This window comes from Oreochromis niloticus, linkage group LG13 (genome assembly GCF_001858045.2).
Source record: "Oreochromis niloticus isolate F11D_XX linkage group LG13, O_niloticus_UMD_NMBU, whole genome shotgun sequence".
Lineage (NCBI taxonomy): Eukaryota > Metazoa > Chordata > Actinopteri > Cichliformes > Cichlidae > Oreochromis > Oreochromis niloticus.
In genome coordinates this window covers 27189488-27206028 of record NC_031978.2, presented here as the reverse complement: position 1 = coordinate 27206028, position 16541 = coordinate 27189488, and the positions used below count along the sequence as shown (strand labels likewise).

The following is a 16541-nucleotide window of genomic DNA, read 5'->3' as shown; positions in this document are numbered from 1 at the left end:
CATGTTAAAGAGCTTAGTCAAAACATCCATCCATCATGCAGCATATCAAGTTTTCTTCATTTATTTATCAGCATGCAAAAATTATCTTAAAAAAATATCACATTAGGCCACTATCCACTGTAGGACCTTGCAGGGAACTCCAGTATATACTGCCTGCATATGTGTGTGTTCTTTGCACAGGAACCGAGGATGACATCTTTGGGGTAGAAGTCATCTCCTCTCAAAAATGCCAAACGTTATGCACAATTTGCTATAAAAGTGGACACAAAGATCCAGCAGCTTCACTGTTTTGGTGTTGGAAGTTAATGGCACATATCTGTAACAAGAAGGAGCAACCTTCAGTGGCTGAAATATTAAGCCAAAGCAGAAGCACTGCGAGAGATTGAAAGCGAGTCAGTCCCCAAAGCCTGCTACATAAAACTAGCTCTTGTCTTTTATAACTTCTCACTTGTTTAAATTGTATCAAATTTATAATTTAGCTGAGTCTGTGTTGAGCTACAACATCAACTAGTTCAAACTGGATCTGTGGTGTCATTGTCTTTTGGAGCAAACACAATTATGTGACAAAGAAAAAACCTACATTGCTATCTGGGTAACTTTACTACCAGGCCACCCAAGAACATTACAGTATTTAAACTGTATGCTACCATAGCGCAAAATAACAGGCATCCGCATCTCCAGACAATCGCAATTGAACGTGGGTTAACTGAAATCAGTCAACCAGGTTGGCCAATGATTGGAACATGTTGCAATCAATCTGACTCAATCAGCGCAAAACGTCTCTTTGCAACAGGGGACTTGACTCAATTGGATATATTTGGTTACGTTTCAATTTAAAAGCAAGGCTGCAGAGCCGTCCTGCAGCAACAGAATTTATGAATTTTCAAATGTAGGAGGTTCTGCCTTGTCTCTTTATTTCTATACACGTAGACTGCAACAGATTTAAAATTTTTGCTCGTTTATCACAGTTAATTGTCCCGTTAAAAACATTGCGTGTAACTGTTAACTTGACCCCATTCAATCTCAAACTGTTTTCATCTTACTGCCGTTTTATCACCATCTTGACACACAAAAGACGCTTTGAAGACAGAAACTGAGTGCAAGTGGTCACAGACCTGGTCCCCTGTCTTCGAAACAACTACTTCAGACATCACAAGATCACAAGTTGTTGCACAAATTGATCACAATTACGCAATGTGCAACTGTGTGTAGCATTACAAAGCATGAACTATTAACTCCACCCTCATTTATATTCTAACTCCAAATAACCTCAACAGTGACCACTCTCAGTGTTAAAATCTAGGCATTAAAAATGCTAGTCTTCAAGCAAATGGGTGGGGTCACAGTGGTTATGTACCAAGTTCCTGTTAAGGCTTCTATTATGAATGTGGTGTAGACAAACAAGATAATGCAACGTCCTGGAATAGAGATCCTTCTTATCAGTGTAAAGAAGTCAAGCAGCCTGAGTTCGATTACTTACTTCAATAGCATTGTTCAATACATCTATATCCTCTTATAAGTGCTGACAGTGTTTTCTAAACATGTTTGGTGTCTAAACAAAAAGTAGTAAAAAAAAACTTGAAATCTTAAAACTCAAAGGCCTCAAAGAGCTCAAAGAGCACATATTCCAAAGTCATCATAACAGTGTACAGCTGTTCATTCATCCACGAGTAAACTCGCAGTGCAGGAATTTGGTTTCATGAAAAATGAATGTCTGTTTCACAGACTATGTTTGTGTTGTACATGTAATTGACCTCTACACAGGCAAGGCAGGATCCTTGGCCTCACCTGCTGGACACCTCACACACTGGTACTGCATCAGATTACAGATATTGATGGCTGTAGCACTCCCATGGCCAGAGCACAAATCATTACAGGCCATTCAGCCTGAAAGCAGTGTTGAGTAACATTACAAGAATTGCTCAATTACGGCCATCCCTGCTGATAAATATGGAAATTGATCTATTTTAATTCTCTGTATCATCCTCTTCACTTTCTTCCTAGAAGTGATTCAGGGTGGGGTTTTTTGTTTTTTCGTTTTTGTTATTTGTCTTCTTTAGTTTCTGACTTTCATTTTGTCTCATCGTGTCTGTACATTAATCAAGCAATCACTTTGATTGCTTTATACCATCATTTTATTTTCTCAAGCATGAAATCTTCTCACTCCGAGTATAAGGATATATGATATATATTTTTCAATATTTCCAACGAGCCCATATTTGTGGTATCAGTCTTTAACCTTCAGGCTTCTTGTGATTTTTGTTTTTTATTTATGAGGGCAGGTGTGGTAGAAATGCTCACAATCATGTTACACATTGCACTACAAATGAGAGAACATCCTGTGTGATGTTTCCACACAGATTAATCATATACAACAGAAATTCAATAGCAAAGGTACCTTGTATCCCTCTCAAATTATGTTTGGTCCAACAGAAACTGAAATGTTTGTAACATGTCTCTTCAATCTGTCAGGAAATCACATTTCTCAGAGCGATGAGCCAATCTTTCTATTGTATTTACTTTTGGCAACATTTAAGGAATCCGTTCCAACATTCAGCATGTAGAAAAACCCACTCTGGTGTCATTTTTTAGAGTCAGTTGGAAAACCCTACCTAACACCTTAGCTTTCTTCCGCTTGGAAATCTGGATATTTTACAAGAACTCCATGCCAGATTTTAAAGAGGCACACACTAACTCACTAAGTTGAAAACTGCTCGTCTGAATCATAAGTCTGGAAAGTTTACTGCCCTGTATGAGCATATATTTAGCGCTTTAATAAAAAGAGATTGGAAAATGTATTTGAGCATTATTTTTACCCTTTTGATGTGTAAAATACACTGATTGTATGCAGAATTATGGTAACAGCGAAACTACATGTGTCCCTCTCTGCTCTCTTTCAGACAGCAGCTAAGAGGTCTAGCTGCCTCATTTCCCTTAACCCAGTGGAAAGAGTTGTGGTTAGTCAGGGGTTCCTATGTAGATGAAAAGGTAAGATATGAAACATGACTGAGCGCGAGCTTTTGCCTATTGAAAAAAAACAATACAATTAGAGAGTGAAAATAACCCTAGAGCTTACACTAACTTTAACCTATACAATTTTTTTTTAAAAAGGTTTAAAGGTTCATTGAAACTTTTGATAAAGATAAAATTCTATCATAAGTTAAAGCAGATTAAAGCTAGATTTCATTGACAGTAGCCATACGAAGCACATGACTTCATTTGACTTGATCTATAGCTTCAGCTTAAGAGAAAAATCCCAGACTATCCTCAAGGTTTGTGGTGACTGTCACATGAGAACACTTTAAGCTATAGAAACACACGTGATGGTAACAGTGCGTCGACTGTTCTGCTATACTGTAATCCACTTTGTGTGTTTTTAGGAGGGAAAAAAGACCTTTTGTCAAATAGTCTGTTTTATTTATGAGTTTAACTCTTTATTGTACGGGAGGGTTCAGGCCATGTGGGGCATTCTGAAACCTGTAGGCATGCTGATGGTGTTTCCAACAGTCAACAGTTAAGCCCGAGTTACTCAGTGGATTAAATGCATATAGTATTTGATTTCTCTTACCTGGTAAAACTCCCTCAGCCATGTCTTCTGTAGATTTTCAAGCTGGAAATAGAAAAAATAGACAAAGAGTTAGCAACATAATACTTTAATACCAACTCTTAATGCATAATCCTTCATCTCAAAATAACAATGATACTATAATATATGATCAAGTTGGTGTCTTTTCACTTGTCTGTGCACTAGATGAGAAGAGCCATTTCTTTCTGGGTCTGGTTCCTGCTCAGCATTTTCATAGAGCGTCTTGTCAAACCCGTGACCTTTTTTATCGTTTCCTTCACCAGTTAAATAAAAAATACTACAGGTCAGCTGAGTTTAAATAAACTCAGTGTGCTCTTCTGAGGATGTTTTCAAAGACAGTGCAGTGTTGCGGGTCACAGACAAACCACAAGCAGACTATACATGTAGTACATCAACCAACAAGGTGAAATGACTGCAATACAATCGCACGTGAAAAATAAGGTAAAGATGAGTCGAGTACTCATCATGAGTATGCCGCATCTCACAATGACAGATCCATTAATTTATGCTTTATATTTACATATTTATAGTCAAGTATGTACATGTTATGAAATCTGAAGATTACATATCTAAACTCAATGATGCACACATTGAATAAGCAGATTTATCACTTCAAACCCCAACTCTTTCACCATAAAGGTTACACTGAAACAAACCAGAGTATCCGTGTCAATAATCATCTGCTTAATTCTGTTGACTATAAACTAAAAGTTTTGTTTTTTGTTAAAAGGTGTGGAAAGATCCCCAACACACGAATTTATTATATGTGTAAAAGATGTAGTGCATGCACTGAGAGGACCCTGCTTTAATCCACTTACTGCATCTTTCTCTCAGGGTCAAAAATCCTGACAGATCATCGACAAACCTCTCGCGCTTCTTCTTTTCCTCACCTCCCTTTGCTCTGCCTCTATCTGTCATTCTTTCTGTCTTCCACTTTAAAAGGCTATTCGCAGACCTGGACTTCATTTGGTTTGTGCAGTGGAAACAGAAACAGGGCCCTGGGCAGTCTACCATTTATGGAGAGATCTCCCTATGTCGATAACTAGGTCTGATGAACGGCTGTGTGTGTCTGTGTGTGGTGTTGGGGAGTTTGTCCTAACAAGACTAGTCTATAATAAGAATACACAAGAGATCTGCTGGCTCCCTTGGTATCTGTAACAAAGCCCTAATATATTACAGAAGTAGGTGATGTGAGCTTAGATGGCATGAGGGCACGGAGAGAGGTTTATATCTGAATAACTGACATCATATCTATATGCTGTTACTGGGGGGAAAAAAATAAAATAATGCAGCTTATCTGAACTTTTTTCTTACTAAAAATCAATGCCAACTTCCCAAAACAGCAGCACAATGACATCTTTTTGTTTTAGATAATAGTTCAACAAAAAGGCTACTATAGTTTAGAAGATCTTCCGCTTAGCATTAAGGCTAGCTAGCCTCTAATAGTGTTTGTTTAATCTATATAGATACAACTGTGTGAACGAGTCACTTTGTGAGGTGCGAGGTAAATATTTCCAGCCTAACAGTTTATCCCATTCATCCAGTACTTAGATAAACAACATCTTCGGCTAACGTGAAGATTTCCCGGCAACTTCACTGTAACTCTGACTGTCGCCTGCCAAGAAGCCGTCAGAAAACCCCAAAAAAACTACCTTTGTACAAACAAGACTGCAGAGGTATTGATAGCACATAGCTAAACTTAGTATAGCTATTGCAGACACATTATATGAGAAACACGACACTGAAAGATTCCTGATTAACCTGAAAGAGAATTCTGCAACACCAAAGTTGATGGTAGGAGTAGACTTGTGACATGAAGGTTCCCAGGGAACAGTGAGGTTAAATTTCAGTCAGATAATGCTTTAAAATAACTGAATTGAAAATAAGAGGTTTCAACTTGGCAAACCGCTTCTAGAAAGGCACTGAAGAGTTGCTTACAGGTTTCAAGCTAAGCTAACTAACTTGTTTAGCTATGCATTTTACACAGTCATCGAAAGAGAGAAATTAACTTCCTCATCATAGCCGTCAGTCACATAGGCTTAGAGACCTGTCAGCAACCCCTAGCAACCTCTGTATTACCAACACCAGTTGGTGAGTGGCTGCAAGATCAACCAAAAAAGGTGCTGGACCTCCATAAAGGTTGTGGTTCCTGACAGATTCATGCGATCACTCTTCGTTTGCGTTGAAGATGCAGACTTGTCTGCAAACATTCACTAACTAACCTCAGAGGAGCAGTGAAACAGAGAATGTTCACCTTCAAAGAAAAATTATTCTTGACTGAAGGCCATCGGTCTCAAGCAAACAAGCTGGCATCTTATTGAGCGACCGCAGCAACCACAGGAAGGTTTTTGATGCACCACTGTATACCTGTTAATGACCAATTTCACCTTGAGACTCCCAGCAACCTCCGCAAACCACCAACCATTGGGGGAATACACATTTTTTCGTAGCAATCGTGGTCACCATGGGGTCACTAACTGTTGCTTAGGCCTGCATGACTGGGAGTTAGTAATCAATTTCACAGCAATTGCTAACAACCTCAGCAAGCGGTCAGAAATAATTATTTTTCCCTAGAGACCGGTGGTTGCCAGGCAGACATCGACCAGTCTCTTGGGCTGTATACCAATAACGCAAGACAAGCAAATAATTCATTCCAGAAATGGTATGATTTCCTGAATATTTAAGCAAGCAATGATACACCTGCACTCACCAAAATACTAACCGACTAATTACTGGAGCAAAAGCTTATCCCTGATGTGTTGACATTTCCAAGGGCACCTAAATGTCTCAGAACTTACTAAGTGTGAGTGTATGTGCACCATCATCCTGGCCTCAGCCAGATCAGACAGAGCATAGGTCTATATAAGGACATAAGCAGTGGACCTTGTCATTAGTCACATGGATGGAGGAAGAGAAAAAGAGAGCAAGACAGAGACAGGCACACAGACGAACAGAAAGGTTCAAATCATTTGCCAGCTTACCATCTTAAGGCTGCTGTGAGGATTAAAACCTTTTTCTCAAGTTCAGAGCTCAGTGCCCTTAGGTGACGGCGTCATGCAGTAACATGACAGCTCTTGATGATACGTGCTGATATTTTTGGCTCTTTCCATTGGTTGTTTCTCACAGGACCACTGTTAGCTGCACTCACTGCAATTTCAAAGGTTTCCTGTGTTCACACTCATATCGCTCAGACACTCAGTAACAAAGAGAGTGCAGCGGCTGTGAATTTAATCTCTCTAAAAAATCTTTCTGAGTGAGGACTTTGCACGTAAGGGTCACCATGGTAATAACGCGATACAAAGGTACCACCACCTGTTTTATAAACAAGTTTAAAGGCATCTTATTTGGGGAATATGCGTCCTAGATCAACCAGCAACAGGCGCTCGGTCATGTAGATATCCATCCAGAGGTTTTCTAGAGCACTCTGATGTGCAGCAGAGATGTGCGGTGGTTCTGGGGAACAGATGTCTGCCTTGCAAGGACAGCTCAGAGGAGGACCGGTGGTTCCTGGGAGGCCCGAGCCCTGGAGAGACAGTGGGCTAATAGTAAAAGGAAAGGGAGGACAAACCGAGTCTATATCTGGAGCCTCGGCACTCTGCCGCCCACCCTCGTCAAATCAAAAGTTAATTTGCAGTTAATTAGAACGTGGGGCTATACAGGCAAAGAGGTAAAAATAAACCCACTCCATCCCCAGCCTCTCCTCCATGTACACCTCCTCTTCCTCCACTGGTGCTTTCACGAGCTTAGTTCTCTCCACCTCCTCTGTGTTTTTTGCCCATGCCTCTGTTTTCTCAGTCGATGGCCTACTTTTCAGACAGCGTGGGGAACTAAGAGACTCTGCCTGGGTTTTAAGTGGAAATCACTGTTTAACAGTGTTTTACTTTTTCATAGGTTTGTCAACAGTGTAAAACTGTTGAGTGATATCACTGATAATAGAGCAAAACTGCGTTGGAACTATGACAAAAGATTGGGCTAAATCTTCTGTACTTCATCACCTGAACGCCGTTTGCAGTCAAGTGGTACAGATAGAGAAAAAAAACAGAAAGGGGACTTTCAGTATGATCGGGTGTACCCTCATTTTCCTTTTCAGTTCGATATGATAGTGAAATCTGAAACATGAGTCCTATCGCTTCTTCTTTAAAGTAGGACACTATCACAGTACTTCTTTTGGGCACTGGCTGTAGGCTGAGTATCTTGTGACAAGATATTTGCAGAGTGCAAATAACCAATCTTTGAATTGAACAAATACCATGCAAAGCACTCTGGCTGGGCATGCTGAGAGGAAATGTGGTGTAACACTGACATCTGAAAAGTGAAGAGACAAGACAAATTACATCCCAAACTACAAAACTGTTGACGTCTTCGTCCTTTCACTGTTGACACAGTGACATCCCTAAATAAATGAAATCACTGACATGTAAAGTAACGAAAGCCATCTACAAACTTATGTGAAACATTTCAAATTTGGACACTTGCTCTCTATGAGATGCTGAAAAGCAGGGGCCAGGCTGCCAATGGATGTTCCCTAATTCATGTCACATTGTTTGGGCTTTTTTATAGTGTTTGTGCTCTTCTTATCCCCTTACCCCAAATGGAAGAAGCACAAAGCTGACCTTCATGAACCTCCTAGTTCTTTTAGATGTTTCTTCACGTTTCTTTGTCTTTTTTACCCACTGTATCTTCAAAAAAAATCACCAAGTTTGGCTTAATAATACTGCAAACTCTTTGCTTTACTATTGAAATGAAACAGCACTATAGAAATAACACCGAACTGAAGTGAATAAAACAGGATACAGCAATCAGAAAACAAACTGCACAAGCAAGACAAAAGCAAAAGTATCGGCATGACTAGACCCCACCAGATGTTTTTTGGTGAATGCGTGTTTCCACTGAACTGATGCTGACCTAAATAAATAAAAAGGGCGGCTGCACTAAAAAATAAAAATAAAATAAAATGCTTGCATTTCTCTACCAAAAGCTGCAAGCTATATCGTTTTGCAGAAATTGAAGGGTAAAGTGTGGTGATCTCTACTCACAGGAAGTGGTTAATCAGAGGGGAGGCTAACTCACTCTAGATCATGCTGACAAAGACTTACAGTATGCTAGCAGGAATGTCATCAACATGTAATATATACATTGACTGTTGCCACACCGCTCTTGCATTAGTACGTATGCATTTGTTAAAAACAGTAACATGAAGCTCTGCTGTTGTAGCAGAGGTCACAACCTTCAGTCTTCTAAAGAATCTTGGGGATTGTCACCTGAAGCATGCGCATACACACACACACACACACACACACACACACTCTTTGGCTAGAATTAATCAGCACAGCTCCGTATAAAAGCAGGCTGTTTAAACTGCAACTCCGGGGAAATTACGTCAAGGCCGGTCCAGTTAGACCCCATGGTGATCTGCTGGGAACACATGGTCACCACATGAGTTCAGAGCCCACTCTTTACAATCCAAGTAATCCCTGTGATGTTTTCTCTTGCCCTCATTTTCAGCCGCAGTGTTATTATTTTCATTAAGGCCTGCTGAATGCTAAGTTTGGCCATGCTCGTGGCTCAGCTGTCTGTTATTTCCTGCCTCATCCTTCTCAACAGTTGCCATCCCCAACAGGTCCTGACTTTCTACAACCAGACTGGCATGGGGGGAAGAAAACAGCAATTAAAAGGATCTTCTTTCTGCTTCTTGCAACCTCTGTAATTGAAAAGAAGAGAGCGAAGATGAGGAGTCTTAAGAAAGCAACGGTTGCTTGGTTACACCTGGCACTAATACCAGACACGCACAGGTCTACCACAGAAAAAAAACACGGGAGGTACAACTTACAAACCAAGGAACAGTATGACTCTTTACAGCTTGCTTGTAACACAAATACACATAAACCTCAACTAAATATATGGACTGTGAGTCAAAAACGATTCACTAAAAGGGTCTACTTTTCACTTCGTTTTGCAAAAACGCTCCCTTAATGAGAGCAGTTATCTGCCCAAGCCAGAGGTCTAAATGATCACCAGTTTGAGGGCCTCATCACTGACCAAGACATTACCTTTGCCCCGCTACATTACGGCAACAGTCGTAATTCACTTTAAGTTCAGTGGAAACCAAGAAACCGCATGTATAGCTTACTTCCTAAACTTTCATCTAAAAGTCAAGCTTTTACAACACAAGCACACAGTTTCACAACATTACAGCTTCCTTAATGCTCACCCCAGAGTGCTGGCACAAACAGCGTCTCTGCTTCCTACCTTCACAGCACTGAACAATCAGTGTGCTAATTTATGTTAGGATACCGTAAACCAAGTACACTTACCTACAACTTTACCATGATATGAAGTATAGCCAGAATACAGATGCAACAGTCATCAACATTTACCATGTGCATGGTGCATCAATGGAATAAGACGATTGGCCAGTATGTTTGATGTTTCTCTGTTGTTTGGTCTTTTTAGGAGGAGAGGCAGAACAAAGATAGTGGTCTCCCTTAAATTTCTATTCAGGATTATTTGTGTCTTCCTTATATATGAATGTGTCTGCTGACTTGTGGAAAAACTGATGAAACTGCTGTTTTAAAATAAAAAGACATTTTACACTGTTTTGTTAATGGATTGGTAACATAAAAAAATCCAAATTATTACTATTATGCAGTGGTCAAATTAGGTGTTATGTGGTCACAACTATTGAAAAAACTTAACACTATAAGAAAGATAGCCCTAAGATAAGATAATCAAGTGTGTTTGTGTACAGTATAAAGAAAATTGTCAGGAACACCACTCATCCAGCTGTATAGCAGCCTGTGTGGGTCTGAAAGAGCTCTGTCAACCTGATTATCAGCTTCTTTCCTCCATCTGCTTCAAGCTTAGAGCAGCAAATACGTGGGAATCGACCATGCAGCGAAGCTCTAGGCAGAGATGCTACTGAACTGCAACAAGGGATGTGTAGGATCTACCAACGAAACCTCGGTGCCTCATTCTGTCTCTTGCAATCCCATAAAATACAAAAACTGCACAACTAAAAAGCAGAAACGAGCTTTTACAGTGCAGATGCTCCATTGTAGCAAATCAGTACTACTTCTGAAATCCTCTGGTCTAAGATACAGTCGCCTGCCATTCTCATGGGTTTTTTCCAGAACTTTAGTCTTTCATAAAATTGAGATTTTCAAGCACGCAATCAACCATCCGTGTCCCATTTGAGTCAACAAACCATGAACGAGTCAATGATAAGAAGGAATGGATCCCTTTTTTTCAGATTATAACCACCTAATTTGCCATGCAAAATAAATGAATGAATAACTCAGTGACAGATTTTACTACCAGGAAGGCTGCAGCAAACAACCGCAGCTCACAGAAACGAATGCTCTTCAAAGAGAATCAATTCTCCACTTTGATATGTCTTATTACCTAAATGAACTACAGCATGCGCAAGTTCCTAGGAACATTGTTTCATTTCCTTGTATCCAAAGCAAATGACCCAATTAATAACCACAGAAAGTTAAGATGTACATCAGTGGGCAAGAAGAGAGGCCTCTCACGTCAAAGCCTTGTTTTTTCCAACCCTTGTGGCGCAGCTCGTTGTGCATTGGCAGCTTGTATGCGAGTGTTGACAGGCTGCTTAAAAGGAGGTTATTGGCTTTCAGGGGAGCAGGCCGCTCACTAAAAATACCCTGCTAGATGGAGGCCCTTGACTGATCGAGGGGATCTGAGGAAGCACAGCAGCTGGAGAATCAGCAGGGGAATCTGCCGATTGGCCGGCCTCACATCCTTCAACAGTCTGCAGGCGATGTCACACTCCCGAACAACTCTCCTTCGTGGGAGCTCTGTGGAGGCCCGATGACGCAAAGGCGTGTCCCCTCAGTATTTTATATAACACCACATCAAAGAAGCTCATTATGGAACTAATTAGAGCAAACCCACACTGACATGTTAAATTAGATCGGGGGCCGGCTCTTGAGAGACGTCTTCATCCTTTGAGAGGAGAAGGTATGGAAGTACGGTGCAGGTACAGAGGAAGGAAACACGTCAGCCTCAAACGGCGTTTTGTATCAGCGCCGGGCTGCTCATAATTGATTAATTGATGACGCATGCAGAATCTGAACTATTCAATTCTTTTCAGATCACACAGCTACTTTATTTGCGTCATTCTTGCGTACAAACAAGCACAACACTATGAATAGCTTTGACTGTGCTGCGTTTCCACTTCAACTCTCTTCTTTCTCTCTCTAAAGGCAAGGTTTCACCCAAATGTTGTGCAAATTTAAGCTGCATTTACGGATAATTTGCTAAAGGCAAATTCACGTACAACTCAGTGTTGTCACACAAACATAAACTTCTGGACGTATCAGCTCTCTTACTGACCGATTGCAGTTAAAACACTGTAGAATAGGAGGGAGCAAAATGTACCGGGGTAGTTCTTCCGGAACTAAGTGGGGCAGCACATGCCTACAACTATTTTTCTTCTCCTGTGCTGAAAAAGAAAAAGAAGGCCACCCACAATCACAGGAAAAACTACACATGGAAGATATTTACTGTAGTTCCAACCACAACTCATTGATAAGAAAGCCGGTAAGAGTCGGTATGGTAGTACTTCACGTTGTTATCCTGAAACACATCAGAATTGTGTTGGAGACAGCTGGCAATGCTGTTGTGAAGTCAGATACGCTCAGTAGGCTTAAACGCTTGCAATGGTTGGTGTTATATAAATGTTTACACTTATATAACAAGTTAGTAACGTTCACAGGCTACTAAACAACCATCCTAACATTTAAGTGTGGTCGTCAACACAAACTAAAACAACACGTTCACATTTTCAGCTTACCCCACCCATGTCAGTTATTTAAAATATTTTTTATGAAAGAGATTACATTTACATACATGGGAGAATCTTTTTTTTCAGGTCTTGAGAATCTTAATTTCTGATATGATGACATTCATAATGAAGAACAATTGAACTTATTTCAGGTTTTGAGGGGAAAATTTTGCCTCTCTTGTCCCTTAAGGTTTGGACATTGGTGGATGACGCTTTTAGAAGCTTTTAAAACCTTATTTTGGAGAAAAGTAAGCAAACATTAAAGGATATTTTTTTTAATCAGATGTGTCTGGTGTCCCACCTGTCCACTGACCTTTAAAATAAATGAAGATTAGATCCTGAGTGGCTTTTCCTCTTCCTCTCTTAAAAGCTGTAATTTTATTTCATTGATTTATCTGTACTGGATTTTCACGATGACTTGCATTGAGAACAAAAGCTTGACTGAGAGCTCTACTTTTATATTTCTGAAAGTTTTGTCTGATTATCTTTTTCATTTAGAAAGCATACACTGACAGAAGAAAACTCTATAAACTATTTTCTTCTGGATAAATTCCAACCGACCTTGACCCTAAATAGAAATAATCCAATATAGAGAATGACTGAATAATTGAATAATTTCATCACTGCTATGAAAATATTCTGGAGAAAGCATATTTTGTTGTATGATTGGGAGAAAAAAGATGAGATGATGAGGGCTGGCAGTGACTTCTGCAACCATGGTTAGGGACACGTAAACTGCTATTAGAGTATTGATGCAAATGTACACACACCCACCCATTTTAGTGTGAATCGACATTGTAATCAGCTGGGATTTGTCTAGATCAAATGTCATTAGAAAACAGGAAATTACAGCACTCAGGGCAACCACCATGTGGTTGGAAAGCCTTTTCCCCACTACCTGAGAGCACAGCGCACAGTAACAATACCATTCAACAGCACACACACCTAGGCTGAAGGATACAGTCTGCTGAGTAGGTGTGTAAAATCTCTGCATGCAATGCAGACTACAGCATGGGTCTTAAACTTCTTACCGTATGAGCCATATTAGCTTTCCATTTCCTTTAATAAATGATTTAGTCTTTCCAGTAAATAGGAAAAAAAATCAAGGACATTGAACATTTTAATTGCCCTGAAAAAAGCTTTTTGCTGTATAACTCTGAGGTGCTGCAGAAGGTGTCAGAGCAGCAATCTGACAGAGCTATGCTACTATCTAAATAGTGTGAGCTCTCCCACTCACACCTCTGCCATGTGTTACTCAACACATACAGTAAACTCCCTAGAACAATGTGATGTATGCAGCTACTGGATGCCCCTTGAATACCTCTTTAGTGAGAAGTGACAAACAATAACCTTGAACAAACTGCAATTTTCCCAAGAAGACACAAATGAAAGAGCTGTGTGATTCAGCATTATGTCAAGTGTGTCATTCATACTTGTATCCATTTGAAAGGTTGGTCAGTGCCATATTAAAGATTCAATTATATAAATATAGGTTGTAATTTGAGTAAGCTTTGGTTCTATAATCACAAATTACAAGAATTAATTACACAAGCTTTGCCATGTGTCTTTAATAAATTAAACCACCTCAGGATTATTTAAAACAAAGACATCCCAAGAATAAAAAGCAACCAAAGTGACATTATACAATACTTTTATAATAAATGCTTTTGGTGGATTCATAGTTAACCTGTTTGCCTTGCTTGCAAATGCTCCGTGGTTCGGTACAAAGAGGATACACCCGCAGCGGGTCACAAGTTAATTTACTCCTAGAGCTCCTCCCAATTCTTGGTAAACGGCAGGGTTGCATCAGGAAACGTATCTGGTGTTAAATCTGTGCCAAATCAAATGCTTCTATCTGCTGTGGCGACAGTGTGGGTAAAAAGATGAACCTTCCTATTTCAAAATAATTATTATAGAAATGTTTTTTATTTCTGCGATTAAACAGCCAAAGTAATCATATGTGTTTGAAGGTTTGGCTTGTTCACCACAAAAAACCCTTACAGTAACCAGCTTGTCAAGAAGCCACTTACAGTGACTCTCCAGACAGAATTTATCTGTCACTCTCCCACTAACTTGAGAGGTGGAGTGTAAACAGTTTGCAGTTTTCTCCTTAAAAACTTGGCTGTGTGCTTAGACCGGCCATTGGTACTCAATCAGTTTTCAGTATTGTCCCAGAAATTCATATTTTTCCAACATTTTAGCAAAGTAACCAATATTTTTGTCTCAATACTTGTGCACAAACACGTTACGCTAACATGGAAGCTGAAGTTCAAGAAAACTCAAAGTTCAAAACGAATATTTCAGATTATATTAAATATGTTAAACCTTCACCACGGAAGCATAAAGCACAACACCAAGTATGATCGCGCTCTCTTTAAACCCATCCTTCATGCCAGCCTAAAGTGGTAATACAGTATAGCTTTCTAATAGTTGTTAGCGATACAAAACAATTATGTTAGACCATTTTAGCTGAGTGCATAAGCTTTTATTTCTTTCCACAATGATCTTAACAGCCCAAGGGAATCTATGACTCATCAAATGTGTTCCAGGAAAGCTTGTTTCTATGTGTGTGCTTGTTTATAAAAGAAGTGTGGCAGAATAACAGGGAAATACTGTTAGTGATCACAGAGAGAGAGGAAGGGCGTGTCTGTTGCTTTAGATGCTACCCAGACCCACTGCACTGTAATTTCGAGTCACCAGCGAGCAAAGATAAAGACTATCCACACAGTGAAGGCCTGCTGTGTTATCTCTTTGGCTTCTTCACTTTCAGCCACCAGTGATTAGAGCTGAAAGCGACTGATGCTCAAACAGTATGCAACAGCATCTGATACTGGCCTCATAAAGAATAACAATGAACAATAAACTCCCACCAACTACTTTTTCTGGACTTTAAATCTTGTTTACAAGATTGGCCAGTATGTTGTATCTTGTTTATAAGACTGTTTTAATCTTGGGTGGTGTGCCATATGTCTAGCTTTCTTTGGACCTAATAAAAAAATAAAAACGCCATTACCTATAAAGATAAAAAGCTTTTTTACACAGCCAAGGTGCAGTTAAGGGTTAGCCCTGGTGTTCCGTGCATATACTGAGAAACAAAGGTCAGCATGCTGGTTTGAAACAAGGCTAAAATCAGTTATTTACAGGCTTTTCATTATTTTCTCTCATACATACTGCTCCAGTGGTGGATGATCATATCAAATATGGTTTATATTTCAAATGAGGAGATTCAGGACTTAAATAACATGCAAAGTACACGAAATACTTTCTATGTTATTTAACTAAAAAAGTACAGGCTTCATCTTTTCTTTTAAACCATATTCTAACCATTCATTAGAAATGACTTCCACCCTTCTTGGATGTCATCTCTTTCATCCCACAGATGATAGAGAAGGTTTCAATAAATGCTTTAAGTTTCTCATTTTTTTGCTGACAGATCAGCTGCTTCTTGTCGTCAACCTGTCTTATTCTTTTTCTTATGGTCTGTTAGCCCTATATATATCTTTTATATAACTTACGGTGTAAAAAAAGGGCTGCTCTTTTACAACATCATCACCACTTTCTCCATTTCACCTTGAAGTAAACATTCCTGATGCAGAGGAATGGGGATGTGGCACACAAGCAGATTCAGAATGATTCAGTTTTACCAACATACACACGGTAATAAGAACAAAACTGCCCGGGGCGTGTGTACTTATATCACACGATTTATTTTCATATTTATATATTTTTGAACTATGAATTGTCCAAAGCTATTCTAATAGTGCCGAAAACAACAATATATTACAATTCAATTCAATTCAGTTTTATTTATCTCGCGCCAAACCACAACAATTTTGTGTTTAGGCGCTTTATATTGTGAAGACCCTACAATAACACAGGAGCCTAATATAATAAAAACAATACACTGCAAATGAGCAAACTGTGGTGACTTTTCTTATTTTAAGTGTAAAGTAAATGAGATACTTCATAGGAAATCTGTCTTTCACAGAAAAATTCCTCCCAATGGAAATGACAGAGGAGTGATTCCATCATTAACGACATTTCGTTCTTTCAGAATCTTTTTCCAGACTTTTTAAACATCACAAAACCAATAAAAAATAAATAAATAAAACCACCGCAAGTAAATTAGTTCATAAAGCAATATGACAG

The 16541-nt window shown here is 39.4% G+C and overlaps 1 protein-coding gene across 2 annotated transcripts in view; it reads right to left on the bottom strand.

The window, feature by feature from the left end:
- inpp5a (inositol polyphosphate-5-phosphatase A) overlaps nucleotides 1-16541 on the bottom strand; it is a 283427-nt gene that overhangs the window by 239928 nt on the left and 26958 nt on the right. For both annotated transcript variants that reach the window (XM_025897238.1, XM_025897237.1), the window contains one exon: nucleotides 3569-3610. In XM_025897238.1, coding sequence (XP_025753023.1) covers nucleotides 3569-3610 — 42 coding nt within the window. The remainder of the gene's footprint in view (nucleotides 1-3568; nucleotides 3611-16541) is intronic.